The 16,878-nt window shown below is 40.0% G+C and overlaps 1 protein-coding gene across 2 annotated transcripts in view; it reads left to right on the top strand.

The window, feature by feature from the left end:
- Positions 1-16,878, top strand: part of LOC123608563 (protein eyes shut homolog) — a 363,718-nt gene that overhangs the window by 282,195 nt on the left and 64,645 nt on the right. For both annotated transcript variants that reach the window (XM_045498669.1, XM_045498668.1), the window contains 2 exons: positions 9,550-9,716; positions 10,547-10,691. In XM_045498669.1, the coding sequence (XP_045354625.1) occupies positions 9,550-9,716; positions 10,547-10,691 (312 nt within the window). The remainder of the gene's footprint in view (positions 1-9,549; positions 9,717-10,546; positions 10,692-16,878) is intronic.

Genomic DNA, 16,878 nt, shown 5'->3' with positions numbered 1-16,878 from the left:
ATTAATCTTAAATTCCTTTTGGACAATCCATGTCTTTAATATCTTTTGAATCCTCAACTGTATCATTCACATGATTGTACTGTGTGAGAAATCAAGAATTACGTGCTTATTGATTCTCCCACTAACTGAAAGACTCTCTGAAGACAGAATCTATCCTGGTCAGTTTGTAATACTGTATATCAAGATTGATGTGGATTGTAGTGAAGAAGGTAGGACCTAAATAAAGGGTGGAAGGGGCCCACCTGTCTCTCTTCACCTCCTTGAAATGCAAGGTAAAATCTTAACATTAGCCTATATTTCAAAGGTATAATACAGTGGTAGAATTTTTCAGAACACAAATATTTAACTCCCTGGATATTTGATCTACGTACCTAAGTGCTTTGTGTGCATAGCTTTTTGTCAGTCCCTGGCATGTAGGTCTTCTATGCTGCAGTAATTAACTATGAAAGGTTACCTTATATTTCATGCCAACTAATTTCTTATTTACTTCAAGCCCTTGGTTATTAACTGTAACAGAAATAAGAGCACATAAATATTGCTTGATGTTTTTCTGGGGGGAAAAATGAAATGAATGTCATCTACGGGAGAGAAAAAGAAAAATGAAAGGGGGAGTGTCACAAAATCTAATCAGCTCAGCCTGTTTTTTATAGAGCCTTGATTCAGATCGGGCAGAAGGAAGATGCCTGATGAATGAGAGAGCAGGTTGTAGCCAATTCCTTAATGTTACACATCTCCCAACTCCATAGTACTGAGGCATCTTGTAACACAACTGACAGTGTATGCTCATCTCTGATATTTTTTACTATAGGAAAATGTTCATTATTTTCTTCTGTAATCACATCATAGTGACTAGAAATTGTGAGAATTTCCTCCTGACAACCGCAAACTATCAAATCTTACCTTTCATGAAATTAAATATCCTGGACCATAATGTCAACATTGTCTAGGTTATTACATAATTTGAGTTCTTAAGACTGTCCAAAAAAACACATTAAACTAATTCCCTTTACTGACTTAGAAATACATGAAAATTGTCACATTTGACCAGTGCTTAAACGGCATTGAAAATGACAAAAATATGTAGATCCTTGCAAATCCCCCCTTTATATATATGTGTGTATATATATGTATATACATAATGGAATGTTTGTTTAAGCATAGTTCAATGGAGGTAACCTTGATATCATAGAAGAACATCCAGAGGGCAAAAAAAGAGGAGGGGCCAAGTGCAAATCAGTCACCTATAAGCCCACATCTTCACTGTTTGTTCTACACTTCCAAGAAGCAAACACCTTATGGAAATTCAAGTCTACCCACAAACTGGTGTTTACATCCTTTATTTTCATGTTCTCATCTCTGACAGCAAACAGCAAGAGAGATCCAGACTTCCCACTTTTTCTAGTCTCAGGTCTTTTTATTCAAAACACAGAAAAATATGTGCCATATGTAGCCTCAGGATATGCATTTTATCACATTTTCATGTACTCTGAGCACAGCGTTGCATTTGTTGTTACTATCATCCTGACCTCACTGTCTGTTCACCAGCACAGCTGGAAGCCAGGACAGCATCCTGATTTGGCCACAAACAGTAGCCAGTTTACATTGCCCACATTTTAATCATCTAATCCCCTAAAGTAGAAACTACGTGGTCTCCATTGTACACAATGGCTAACAAAGAAGCATCGTGGACATGGCTATCAGAAAGCATGGTTCTGATGCTTTATAAGTGCTAGAATATCCTTACTTTAATGGTCATATCAACAGAACAGGAAGCTAAGAGTTTGCCACCATAAAGCTGTACCGTACCGATCTTAAGATAAACCGAGAATGTGCGTTCCAGTCACATCCTAATTGTAGTTTAGCACTCACTAAAGCAGACACTGTCACTGAATATGGAGTAAAAATGGCTTGAAGGTCTAGAATTTTCCACTACTCAATGTGAATTGTTCCAGTAGGTGACACTTTGATTCTTTTGAGTCTTATTTCTCACATATCAGCCTAGATATATTTTTTGCTTTGCATCACATTAACTTGAATTCTAATTTCATAAGCTTCTTCCATTTTTTTTTCCTAAAATCAATCCTACCCAATCTAACTCTTCATTCATATCTAATTTAGCTTCTCCGAAACCTGAATATACATGCTCATGACCATGTGAACAGTCCACCAAAGCTTTGTTAAGTTTATCTTGGTGTCTCTGTGTCAGCACCATTGCGCACCAATGTCAAGAATATTTTATTAAAAAGCAGCTTCCTTCTTTCAGAAATCTAAAAGCTTTACAGGCCGTGGAATAATAGTCAAATATGCTCACAAAGCATCTGTACCGAAGGTCTGGCTTCTCAGAGGGAACTCCCACAGGAATCAGGAACTGTTCACCAAGCAGGGTTCACTGGAACAGAAGGAAACAGAATCATCTTGGTGGCTCCTCTCCCATCTCTTCTTTCACTCAGAACAGGAAAGGAAGAAGGGAGAGGAGAAATCCACTTGTCACTTAGAATTTCTGAGTCCATTTGCAAAGATCTTATAAAAAACGTTAAGTTATTACTAGAGACAATCCTGTGTTAGTATTATCATCGCCATTTTTTCGAAAGAGAGAGAGAAGAGGAAATGAGTAGCCAGAGGTTCAATTAGCAAGGAGCCCAAGATTAAACTCTCCTGCCCTTGTGATACCTGGGGCACTTCTTACTTCTGTGGGTTCCAAGTACATTACCATTAGATTTAGTACATGATAATACTTCACCATATTGGAAGAATAGTTTGAAGAAAGAACAAATCACAATCACTCTTTCTCTAACAATAAATCAAAATTTCATCATAAATGACATATTTCAGAAAGTTTTTTTTCTGTTGGAATTAAAAGATTGTTTGACATCTGAACAAGAATTCTCATCCTTCTGTGACATTAAAAGTCTCAATGGTAACCTTTAGGTTAACTGGTGAGCACCGAAATATGCAGGGATTTTACAGCACCGTCTCTATAAATGTTTTAGACTCCCAATATGCGCCCTCAGAAGAACCAAGGAACAGCCCAAGAATCCGAGGAACAACCCTCCCACAGTGCTGAACCTTCACCAGGGCACCTGAGAGTGAGCTTCTGCCTCTTCCCAGGGTCTAATTTCTGGGGTATCCTTCTAAGCAAACCAAGTGAGAGCACATGCTCATGCAGATCTATGATTTACAACAGACAGTGACTGACCAGAATCAGCAGAAGAAACAGCAGGACAGGTGCTCCCAGCAATTCTCTCCAATGCATAGGCTTCAGTTGGTTCTTTCATACATGAGTCTTATTCCTCCTTTTAAGGACTTTGTTGGTGAATCAATAGTTCCAACCACTAGCTACTCTTCTTCAGGTCTTCCTTCAAGGTGAAGTTGATTAGCCCAACTCTAATTTAAACTGTTACTGTTACTTAATCTGCATGTTTTTTCTCATTAAAATTCCATTACAATTACCATATGGTGTGTAGGAGTGCTACAAAGTTCTGCCTATTTTCTCTCTGTTTTTGTCCCTCTCTTTTTCCTTCAGATTAAAGTGACCTGTATTTCTCCTGGGCTTACTATCTGAAACATTTGATACCCTTCCTTTCTCCTATATAATAAATTTCCCCTTCCTGCCCATATTTTCCAGTTAATCAGAGGCTGTACTGGTACGCTCCAGCCATGTTGGAGAACTGCTGATATAAATAGTAAAACCTTTAGGTCTAAAAACAAGCTACAAACAGACAAATCCAGTAAAATTCAACCTCTTTGATCTTTCCTTCCAGAATATCCATGGCAGCATCCTTCACCTTGTTTCCATTTTTTTTTTAATTGAAGTATATTGGATACACAATGTACATTAGTTTCAGATGTGCAACATAGTGACTCATACAATTCATAGGATTCATACGTTATGGTACGTCCACAAGTGTAGATGCCATCTGTCACCATACAATGCTATTACAAAACCGTTGACTGTATTCCCTACACTGTACCTTACATCCTGATGACTTATTCATCCCATAACCGCAAGCCTGTACCTCCCACTCCCCTTCACCCATCTTTCCCATCTCCCCATTTACTCCCCACTTAACTCCCCTGATGTATATATCAGTGGACACCTCCATAGCGTGACTATTGTAAATAGTGATTCAGTAAACCTGGGGTGTATGTATCTTTTCAAATTAGTGTTTTCATTTTCTTTGGATAAATACCCACTAGTGGAATTACTGGGTTTTATGGTATTTCTATTTTTAATTTTTTGAGGAAACTCCACACTATTTTTCACAGTGGTCGCACCAATTTACATCCCACCAACAGTGCACAAGCATTCCTTTGTTTCCATTTTTCATCATTGTTACCCTGGCTACCATCCCTCTCTTCACTTAGACTAAGTCCTTGCTTCTGTTGCTAAGTCACTATTCTCTGCCCATTATGAAGCCAGATGCTTTTCTGACTAGTGTCTCATTTTCTTCCCCCATGCCATGTCTTGTAAGCAATACTACGAGTTGTTATAATGCTTAATATGGCTCACCACAATATACCCACTTCAAAGCCCTCTGCTTAACAATATTTGTGGAATTGAGTTATGACTCTTCTTTCTAGCCAATGAGAGACCACGTTTGTTTGGTTTTTTTTTTTTTTTTTCCTGTACGTTCTAAAAGGATTTTTATTCACTTCCTAGATCTTGTTATTCTTAACTACTATTCATCCAAAGTCTTCTCCTCTTGTTTCCTTCCTCCCCTTTATCACTTGCAAAACATAATCTCGCTAAATCCTTCCTTCTTAGCACCAGCTCCTGAGTAATATCCAACAAATATCCCTTGCTTTGTCTGAAAATCTTCTTCCTAAGCCTGGTTTCATTAAGATTCACTAGCTTTGTGTTGTGCATGCCAAGTGAGCTCAGTTCCAATTCTTTTCATGAAGAAACTCACTGTGTCAATCACTAAAAGTCTCTATCTAATAGTATCAATGCCAAATATCATCTGTAACTTGGTGAATTGGCAAATGTAAAAATAGAAATTGCCCATATATTCTTCAAAGCTACTCAGAGAATAATGTCATAAAGGAACACTTAAATTTGAGGATGCAATTAGTGGTGGTTGTTTGAAATATGTCATTGTTTATATTATTATGTGCTTGAAGGCAAGAAATTTTCACTAAGTTACAGGAAAGTGACATGAGACATATAAATGGATGCTAACAAACCATACCTTTAGGTCACTTCACTTCATCTCCATTGTTGACCCTCCAAAAAATTGTAATTAGATCAGAGTAATGGACTGAGGCAATCAGGGCTATAGCTTTAGGAAGAAGAAAAAAGAAAAAATTCTACTGTTTTCCCTTTGGGGTCACGGACCAGGGACCAGGAGTCCTGCTTCCCGGGCTTTGTATTAATGAAGCAGCAGAAGAAAATGGGATACACAAAGCTAAGATCAGGAAATAGTCAAGGGGAAAAGAAAAAAACCTGAATCTATTGAGAAGTTACTATGTGCTAGGTTGGCACTGTGCTGATACCTACACATTAAATATCACTGAATCCTTAGAAAACTCCTAAGAGATATTATTATTCCTTTTATTCCTCAGAGAGGAACATTCAGGAAGGGTTGGTGATGGGCACAGCTCCAGCCAGACACATACTTCTCTTTCTCTGCTACGCGGACAATGGTACAAGAGCACCACTTAGCAGCTATGTGACCTTTAAGGATCCACGTGTGCATCAGCATTACCCCCACAAACCCCAAGGCAGATCTGCCCCCACAAGTCTCAACGTCTCATCTACCTAAAAAAGCCTCCCAACAGCCTCAGATGCACGGTCAATCTTGTTTTCATTTCTCTTCTTTCCCAGTTTGTTTTATGAAGGCAACAAAGGGCCCCCTCAGGCAAGGCTGTGTAATTTGTGGGGCCCATTGGAGAATGAAAATTCAGGGTCCCTTGTTGAAAAAGCAAAGAAAAAATGCCGTTAAAAGGTAATTAAAGGGGTACCTAGGTGGCTTAGTTGAGCGTCCAATTCTTGAGTTCAGCTCAGATCCTGATCTCACAGTTTGTGAGTTCCAGTCCCACATCATGCTCTGCACTATTAAGTGCTTGGGATTCTCTCTTCCTCTCTGCCCCAATCTCTCTCTCTCTCTCTCTCTCTCTCTCTCTCTCTCTCTCTCTCAAAATAAATAAACTTAAAAAAAAGGTAATGAAAGCACTTCTTTACCTCAGTGGTCTCTCAACCTTTATGGTGGTGTCTTTTAGTTGCTATTTATGTCAGTTTAAAATGCAAATATAAAACCATGTAACTCATATGCAGAATCACCAAAATTATGCAGTTGGTATTTTAGAGCTTATGCCTGTATGTATATTTCTTTCTTGCCAGAACTCTAGAGAAGCTGCACAAAATTAAGTCAATTGTCTTTATTTCACTTCTTGATACACCCACATTCTGTCCACACTCTTTCCCCTCGGCCTCCTGGTGTGTGAGGAAAGACTAAAAAGAAAGGTATCTATGGGCTTCCCTCTCTCTCCCGTTCCTTTGATGTCACCATTTTCAGTGTAAGTGATTAGCCAATGCAGAGAAGTAATGAAAGTAAGAAAGGAAGGCTAAGCTCCTTGGTCTTTCAAGTTTCTGAGATCACCATTGCCTTTCCATGCTGGAAGCAAGTTGTGGTTCAGGCTGTGTGCATAATCTCTTGGTGGGTCAGCAGCATCCCTACTCAGTCTTTAGAAGCAACACACTTACCTTGTTACTCATTTTGAGTCTCACTGAACTCCCAGTATTGGGGGGATTCTGTTTACAAACACTACATGTGAATGGGGTGGCAAGAAACAACAAACATGCATTTGCATGTATGTAATGCCTCTGTTTCCACTCATGCTTTGTTGTCACATGGACCTAACCTTCCGCTCAAAGATTTTCAAAAAGTGACAACAGAGCATTAAAATAAACATGAGGCCCTTCTGAACACGAAGCTCAATGTGACAGATGGGTCATGTGACTTGGCCCTCCTAGAGTTATTAATATTAGTCAGGCTTCATAAACAGATGGAAAGGCTGTTAAAAATACACACACACACACACACACACACACACACACATTCACACACTCACACACACACACACACTTCCAGGACTTAGCACCAAAGATTCTCACACAGGGGCATAAGGTAAGTCTAGAATCTATTTCTGGGTTTCTTTAAGTTTATTTATTTATTTTGAGAGAGAGAGAGAGAGCATGAGCAGGGGAGGGGCAGAGAGAGAGGGAGCCCAACACAAGGCTCAAACCCACAAACCAAGAGACCATGACCTGAGCCTAAATCAAAAGTCAAACACTTAACCGACTGAGCCACCCAGACATCCCTAGAATCTATTTCTGATGAGCTCCTTGAGTGATTGTGATGGACTTCCAGGTTTGCAAAAAATCACCCTAGAGCACTTTCAACTCCCTGAAATAACGTTCACCTTCCAAGCACCAGCAATGGTAGTTAGCTGCCTTCCTTTATTACCCACCATCAGGGATTACAATTGAGGAAAGGTCCAAAGGGGAAGATGTGTCAGAGAAAAGGAAAACAACCCTGATGGCCCCATTGTATGTAAATAAGATGCTATCATCTGCTTGACAGTTTGATTAGCTCCCTGGCTACACTTCTCCCTACCTGTTGGTGCATCCCTACTTGTATTCCCTGGGACATGGCTGTTCGCATAATGGCTGCCCCCATGCTGCTCCTCCTCTGATCTCCAGGGCACAGGAGAAAATTTTCCCATCTCCTCCCAGCCAGGCTGTGAGGACCTGGAGGGTCATGTTGTACCTGGCATGATAAAGGCTTTCCATGACTCGAGGAAGAAGAATGGCAACAAGACAGAAAAAAGGATATGGCTCAAATAAATTACGCTCCTACCACCAGTTCCATTGGCAAAATACCGTCTCCCACCCAAAAATCTGAACAATTGAAAAGACAATTCAGATGCCCACTAGAATGCCTCAAAAAGATCCCTATTCACAGCCCACAGAAAAGTCTCTTACAATTCTGTCTTCAGCCTTCTTTCCCTGTGTCTTCTAAAGTCCAACTGCTGCCTGAAAGATTTCTCCAATCTCTAATTGTGGTTTTTCTCCAATTTCTGCCTTACTGCCTTCCTGAATCTGTTTTCTCCTGGGACTTCTTCCTATTTTAAATCTATAACCCAGCTAACCCAGTGCAACATTGCAGGTGGGAAGAAGTCACCTGAGAGAGGGAAAATGATATTTGCTGAGTTCCCAGCATGTTTAGGCAATGATATGGCACTTAACACAGTGACTCTCAACCCTGGCTGCAATATTATACTCACCTAAAGAGCTCCCCAAAATAACCCAGCTCAGGGCCCATGGCAGACTCATTAGAAAAGCACAGGTAGAGTTCAAGTACCTCTAAATAATATTTCTGTCTTCCACTTTCCAGTGCCTTAGGAAACCTGTCTCCCTAGGCTATATGGAAACCCACACCCCTGCAGATCTTTGTCTCCTTTACCTTGCTTAGCCTAACAACAGAAACCAAGGGAGCATATAGCCTATGACTCTTACAAATGTAGGAGGGGGAGATTGTGAATACTCACAACAAAATTCGTCTATGTTCAAGGACTCGCTTCTGCTTTTTGCCCCATAATTAAACCTCTTACTTCTTTCAGGCCTTAGGTTCTTCCTGCAAGCAGAAATCCTTGCCTCAGTTTCCCACCTGCAAACTTCAGTAATAAGGTTCACAAACACATCTTTCAGAAATTAGATGATATATTTGGGTCCCTCCTTCCTGTGGACAGATCTCTTGCCTCCACCTACCTTAAGAAGCTCTGCCTTGACCAATGGGTGTTCTGCTCACCTGCCAGAAATTACACTGTTAACCATCTCCAACCTTCCTAGTGCCACCAGACAATTGCTATGACCCTCCTCCAGTGCCTGAGGCTGGATCTCTCCCAACCACCTGCCCCTTTTCCCATGGGTCTGTATGAGCTGTATTCTGAGTGTTCTGGTCCTGCATTTCACTGTTTTCCATGGAAGGTCCTGAACTAATGGAGAGAGAATGAGAAAAGGGAACACAAAAACATCCCACCTCTAAATAGTCATAGGGGAAAATGGTCAGGAGCTTTTGTAATAGAACAATTACAGCATATCCTGAGCAATTATGGAAATAAAATTTTCAAAACTCTCTTCAAATCGTAGAATTTCAAAGCTGAAATCAGGTTATCTCAATCTTTTGAATCTTCTGAACTATCAGAGCAGTTCTAGTCTATTGTAAATTTCTATTTATTGTAAAGTGCACACTGAACTTCATTCAGACAAAAAGGAGATTTTAATACCAACTTTTTATGTATTGATCATTCCCCTGGGTTGACCAGAACCCTCATGGCTTCAAAGAAAAACTCTTAGTGTTCAGACAGTTTCTGGGGGTGTGAATAACAATATCCAGACGCACACATACCGGAGTGCCCTTGAGAGGCTAGATGTCTGTTATAATTTCTGTATGCTGTCTATACCTCAGAACTAGACAATAAAGCAAAGGTTACTAGACTCCTGAATTTCCTCTCAGTGAGTATGCCCCACACATCTTCTCATCCCAGGGTTGGACAGCGATGACTTCCTGGCCGTGGGTCTGCGTGAGGGCAGTGTGGTTTACACCTACAACCTGGGAGCGGGCACAGCAAGTATCAGCAGTGATCCCCTCGATCTGAGCCTTGGCATCCACACAGTCCGTCTGGGGAGGTTCTTCCAGATGGGCTGGCTGAAGGTAAAACGTCATCCCTTCATCTGTCCCAGAGACTTGCCGCGCACTATATATATCGTCAGATCTGTGCAGTGGAGACGAGAGGGTCACAGGTCCATGCTGCCTCTCCCTTGCAGTTCACAGACCAGTGCATACAGCTGAGCAGTAGAGGCATGCTTGCAACTAAGTGGTCCGTGGGGATTAGTAAGAGGGATGACTAACATAAATAAGGTGAGAGAGGGCTCAGGAAATGCTCCCCCCAAAAAGGTGATGCTTGAGTATAACTGCAAGTAAATAGGGGTCCAGAAAAACAACAGTGCCCAGTGTGGGCTTGAAGAATGCCAGTAGTTCATTGTGGTTTTCAGGTAGGGAGGAGCAAAAGAGGTGGTTAGTGTAGACCAGATATATATTATAAAAGGACTTAGATGTCACGCTAAGAAGTTTAGATTTTTATCAAGAGCTATGGGGAGCTACTAAGAAATTGAAGAAGGGGTTTGGGTACCACAGTCGACTTTTTTTGACAACTGACTCTGGTGGTTATATGGAGAATGGAAGGGGAGGGGGGCAAGGCTAGATGGAGGAAGACCAGTGGGATGCTAGTTCCTAATCTTTGGAGAACTATGATTTTGATTGAAATGCAAAACCATGACTGCTATATTAATATATCCATGGTAACAGACACCAGCAGGGAAGCAAAGAATACAGTGGTGAGGTGTTTTTTATTTTTTCAAAATTCAGGTATTGTGAATTTTTCATGCCAAGTTAACGGGAAATAACAAAACAGTAGCTTAACAGTTCACCCAGAGGAATTAATTCCTTTTCTTAACAGGTTTTGAATTCTTTTCCTTTTGAAGGTAGATGATCATAAAAATAAGTCCATTGTCTCCCCAGGAAGACTGGTTGGTCTCAATGTCGTCAGTCAGTTTTATGTAGGTGGCTACAGTGAATATATACCAGATCTCTTACCCCATGGAGCCGATTTTAAAAATGGCTTTCAAGGTAAGTCTTGGATTGTTTTTACACTATACCTGCCAGTTTCAAATTTGGAGACAACAAAAAACTTGAACGAGTATACATCTAGTTCCAAAACCAGAAATATGGGTTGCTTTTGAATCAGACTTGATCAAAGCTTGATTTTAAGGGAAAGCATTCGGACATTGTTTATTAGTTGCTTACTACCTACGTACTATGTGTTTAGTATGTTTCAATGAACAAAACAAAGGTTCTTGCACTCGTGAGTTTACATTCCAGTTGGGAAAAGGCAATAAACACTAAAAATGATAAGTAAATTATATAGTAGTATAAAGTGATAAATTCTGTGGGGGAAAAAAATGAAAAGTAGACCATGCTCTGGGGGAGGGGGGTAGGGGTATGGCTGATTTTTTTGTATAGGGTGATTTTTTTAAGTTTATTTATTTATTGAGAGAGAGAGAGCAAGTGGGGGAGGGACAGAGGGAGAGGGAGAGGGAGAGAGAGAGAGCATCCCAGGCAGGCTCCAGGCTGTGATCTGTCAGTGCAGAGCCCGACACAGGGCTCAAACTTCTGAACCATGAGATCATGACCTGAGCAGAAGTCAGTTGCTTAATGGACTGAGCCAGCCAGGTGCCCCTAGGGTGCTTTTTAATATAGGACAAGCAGGGTAAATCTCATGGAGTCACAGTAAAAATTGAAACTCCAACTAAATTTGTAATGTACTTGATGCAAAGATGAGAGACAGACTACAGCTAACTGATCCATATCACAGAGGCCACAGGTCAAGAGGATTAAGGGGGAACATTATGCTTGTGCAAATAATCATATCGCCTCAGTCTGTCTCCCTGTGTTCAGAAAGGGAAGTAGACTCAGACCTTCTCGTACAAAGCTGATTCATAGTAGAGTTATAAGATAAAGACATGCTTTGAATTGTTATAATAGAGTATTTGGGGAAAATAAGCTTTGTGATGTATCCTAGTCTCCAGATATTTGCTCAAGGAACTCTTTGTTATAGTGTTCTCAGCCACCCACCCATGACCAGCCTACTCTCCATCAGAAGTCAAGGTATAGGGACCAGGATGTGATGCACATCTCTGCAGGACAGGAGCTGCCATCAAAAACCACTTCAGGCACTTGGGTTCTCTGCCTGCCTGGCAGCATCCTTCTTCCCAGCTTCATGGACTTCCGCCTAAACACGGATGCAGGAGGCCATGTGTGTGAGACATAGGAAGGCAACACAGCCAATCCAGCATCATATTCCAATAAAATTAGTTCATTCTGCCAAGCTCTCCAAGAAACGTTTTCTTTGAATATGCAATCAGTGCTGATTCTCCAAAGAGTGTCTTATAGAAGAGTTTAAAGCACATTAAGGCACTGTGCTCCAAATAATAACTCAACAGTTCTTCCACAGCAGGAGATAATCTGAAAAGGATTGCAAAGGCATAACAAATCAATCAGTTTTTACAAATACTATATTCAAGAAAAGGGATGGGTAAATGTGAAGAAGCACATCTTCCGCTCAGTGAAGTGGAGACCCTGTGTGTGTGGGGGGTGGGGCGTCCTCAAAACTCGTCATTTATTACAGACACAATTCTTACATAAACACTCTGGGTATAGCTTCAAGGATAAGAGTGTGGACTCTGAGACCCAACTTCCTGGGGATGCAGCCAGTCCTTCCACCTACAAGCCTCATGACCCTGGCTAGTCACCACCCTGTGTCTCCCTGTGCCTCACCTGCACAGCATGGATTGTTCTGAGGTGGAGGTAATGGTGAGACAACACAAAATTGACACTGGTTTACAGCACCTACTCTGTGTTAGCAGTGATGACGGACCTGGTGGTGGGAGACAGCACAGCGCCAGTCAGACATTTCATCTCTTTCTCCGCTACACAGACAGTGGTTAGGTGCATGGGATCTGGAGTCAATGCATCTTCAGATTCAGGCTCTGCTGCGTTACAGCTACGTAACTTGTAGCCTGTTACTTAAACTCTTTGAGCTTCCATTTTCTTCTCTTTTCTCCTCAGAGGAGAAGAATATCTACCCCATAGGGTTCTTCTGATTTAATCAGTTAAGTAAAATAATTAAGTGCTTCACTTGGAAACTGATACATGACAAACGCTCAGTGTATGTTTACTATTATTATCGCTCCATCCTATTATCATAGGATTTGATATTTTCAAATTTATTTATTTATTTTTTTAATGTTTATTTTGAGAGAGAGAGAGAGCATGAGCAGGGGAGAGGCAGAAAGAGAGAGAAAGAGAGAGAGAGAATCCCAGGCAGTGTCCTTACTGTCAGCACAGAGCCCAAAGAAGGGCTCAAGCTCACAAACTGTGAGATCATGACCTGAGCCAAAACCAAGAGTCAGATGCTTAACCCACGGAGCCACTCAGGCACCCCTGATGTTGTCAAATTTATTGAAGGTCAGTGCTTCCTGGGGTTTTTCTATGTAACTTCTATTAAGATTATGAATTTTCTGCACACCTTGCTAATGAGAACAGAAGCTCTCATCAAACTTGTCATTTTCTCCTTAAGTATGATGGTGAGCCTGAATTCAGCATGCACACCATAGGCCCTTCCTCTGACATACACGCTAGGATCACACACATCTGGAAGTGTGTCAGCTGCCATGATTCTCAGGATAGAAGTTTGGGGCAGGTCTTCTTGGTAAATGCCACCTAATCCAGCGTCATGGAAGTTCCATGAACTTGAAAAACCCTAATTTTATCACTTGTCTCTTGAATCCTCCCTTGATGTCTGCCTGGCATTCAGTATGTTCTGCAAATCATGGATACTTGTTACCAATGTACCATAACAACCAGATCACAGTAGTAACATTCATCTGTGAGTCCCAAAAGCTGAGTTCTACTGGCTGTAAAAAATGATATACGTAACTTTCTTCAAATGTAGATTTCTAGACCCTACTCCAGAACTACTTCATCGAAATATCTATGATGGAATCTAAAAATTTGCATTTCAATAAGTCTGCCCAGATTTGGAAGCCATTATATTAATTAATCATAACAAAACAAATACAAAATTTCATGGAAAAATTTAATAATTAGACTCAGGTCATTGCATTTGTCTTTGGTGATTAAGTCACATGTTATAAAAGATTATATGATTTAGGCTTACATATTTTTATAAACACTAGTGATAAATGACTCTACTCCATAAGTTATCAGTCTAAAATACAAATCCTGGGGTTCCTGGGTGACTCAGTTGGTTAAATGGTCCAACTTTGGCTCAGGTCATGACCTCACAGTTTGTGGGTTTGAGCCCCACGTCAGGCTCTGTGCTGACAGCTCAGAGCCTGGAGCCTGCTTTGGATTCTGTGTCTCCCTCTCTCTCTGCCCCTCCCCTGCTCACTCTCTCTCTCTCTCTCTCTCTCTCTCTCTCTCTCTCTCAAAAATAAAAATAAATGTTAAAAAATTTTTAATATTAAAAAAAATAATAAAATGAAATACAAATCCTTACTGTTGATAAAGCCTATTTGTTTTTGTTCTGGAAACAGTTTATAATGAACCATTATTTCCCTAGAACTTTAATATTTATGAAAATATTGAATTATTTAATCCTTCTTCAGATTAATCTGCATATGCCATGCAGAGAAGGCCTTGCTCTCTCACCTGCCTTAAGAAGAATTCTCCCCTCCTCTCCAAAGTTGCATCTATTACAAAGCTGCAGGGCTTTCAGGCTGATGCATATGGGATTCAGCAGGTCCTGGAATCTCCTGAAGCCATACATACAATTGTGCATGTGCCCAAGTGCATTTTTATGGGAAGAAGATCCATCGCTTTCACCCGTGTTCTAAGATCTGCTGCTTTCACTGAAAGACCTATTTAATCATGATGTAGAATTAAAAGTTACTTTTGACTAGAGTGAACATGGGGAAATCTATCTATTATTCTAGTGTTACAACATCTAGAGTTCATTGGTACAGGGATTACTAAATATTCATTACTCAGCTAAACAGACTGGACATGAAATAGATTCAGATTCATTAACAGCACTGTAAAGAACATGTTATTCCAACTAACAGTGCCCTACACTGTCAGTACAATCCATTTCTTGCTAGTTCAGCTTCCTCTCTCTCTCTCTCTCTCTCTCTCTCTGCCCCCCCCCCCCCGCCCACCTCTCTTTAATTGCATGGTACTTTTCAAACCAGAACTCATAAGAGGGGAAAAAATGAGTTTACTGCAATAATTTACATATTATTTTACAGTCAAAATATACCACTTATGTGGAACCTAGCTCATTTTACTTTCCAATATACACCTGGCTTATGGCTTCTAAGTCTTTATCATAACTACTTTATCATTTGCAGGAAGTATGTTATGAATAGTTGTTGTGTGGTGCTGTACTAAGCAGATTATACTTTGCTATATTAATAAGACTGAAAATATACAATATATATTCTACATATGGCTTCTACCATAATTGCCTGTAAATTGTATATATTGACTGACATGAACATCTCTCTGTAAAAGAAACACATTCAACTATTTGTATTAGCTAAATGTTTCTCCAAATATAGCATTGCATTGCCATGTTTTTAGCCAAAAATATATTTTAGCAGTTCTTCATAACAAGAGCATTTCATTTATCCGTATAAAGGAGAAGTGCTTTTAAATGAACAGCTTCAGAATTTAATACTTATTATAGTCATTTAACAAGTTTTTTCTCAGTGCATGATTATAAAATTTTTTTTTCAATTTTTGCCAAAAAAGATAAACAATTTTATAAAGGTCGTAAGGGATTTGAGACAGTGAGGTAGACAGGATGGAATACGAGCCCTACTAACTGCCAGGGATCATACTGGCCAGTTTATGTATATCACCTTATTCCTCTTAATCTATAGATTATCAGATATTCTTGTCCCCAGTTTAAAAGTGAAAAGGCCGGCACCCAGGTTTCGATCACTGACCCATTATGTGGCAGAGATTGTCATTGGCTCCAGACCCACCTGACTCTATCCTGCACTTGTACTTTGCTCTCTGCTCAGTGCATTTCGCTATGCAAAAAGCTTGGGAAGCCCTGCTTCGTTAATTAAGTTACCTGGTTATTGGGTGTAGACTCAGTAGCATTCATTAATTTCTTCATTTTGTACAGTGCTTTTTTGTGTAATAGCAGATGGCAGTACTTGGAGAAATAACAAAGGTTAAATCTGAGGAAGAACAATCACTTCTCTCACAATAAGAAAATATCAGCGCCTGCTGAGAATGGTGCTTGTCAGTGAAAATGCCAGTGAGAATTAAGTTGGAGAGTAAATTCTTGACCTTTCAAAACTGAACCCATCTTTTTCACCGTGAGGAATTATTCCATGCTTTTAGCTCCTGAAAGTTTCAAAAGTAAAATCCAGTCCGGCCTTTCTTTTACCCTTTTAAAGACACTATTTATGGTTGATAACCATATTGACCTAAAAGTACTTTATAAACAAACTCTAAGTGCTAAAGGAGATGAGTAAAATTGTAATGCATTTCAGGATCCCAAACAGTTCCATGGAGAGTCTTTGTTGAACTGCCCTTTTTGTTTATATTTGCCTAATCTTGGTGTGTTAAAGATCCTTTTCCCTCCAGCTCCGAGTATAATTGACAAATAAAATAGTATATAGGTGAGGGGTACAGTGTGACGATTTGGTACACATACACATTGAGAAAAGTGTGCGCGATCAAGTCAACCTTGTGTGTGCATATGGTGAGAACACATACAATCTACTTCCTCAGCAAATTTCAGGTGTATAATACAGTATTATTTACTATAGGCACATGCTGTACCTTGGATCCCCAAAACTTATCCATCTTATAAGTGAAAGTTGTCACAATTTAACCAGCATCTCCCATTTCCCTCACACCCCAGCCCCTGGCAACCACCGTTCTACTCTGCTTCTATGAGTTTGACTTCTTTAGATTGTACATATAAGTAAGATCATACAGTCTATACCTGGCAAAGAGCTTTCTAGGGATCTATGGAAAGACAAATCTCTGAGGGAAAAAAAGATAAATGCGACAACATAAATATTATAAACTTCTCTACATAAAAAATAGAAGCTTCACCATAAGCAAAATTAAATGGCAAATATTAAACTGAAGAAAACATTAACAATATATGACAAAGACCTAATATGCTCGTTATATAAGGTCTTCCAAATTAATGTTTAAAGGGGTGAATTGAGAAAAATATTACACAATAAGCATATGAAAAGGAAAAAAT

This window comes from Leopardus geoffroyi, chromosome B2, assembly GCF_018350155.1.
Source record: "Leopardus geoffroyi isolate Oge1 chromosome B2, O.geoffroyi_Oge1_pat1.0, whole genome shotgun sequence".
NCBI classification, from domain to species: domain Eukaryota; kingdom Metazoa; phylum Chordata; class Mammalia; order Carnivora; family Felidae; genus Leopardus; species Leopardus geoffroyi.
The sequence above is the reverse complement of the archived record's forward strand: the minus strand, read 5'-3'. Positions and strand labels throughout refer to the sequence as shown.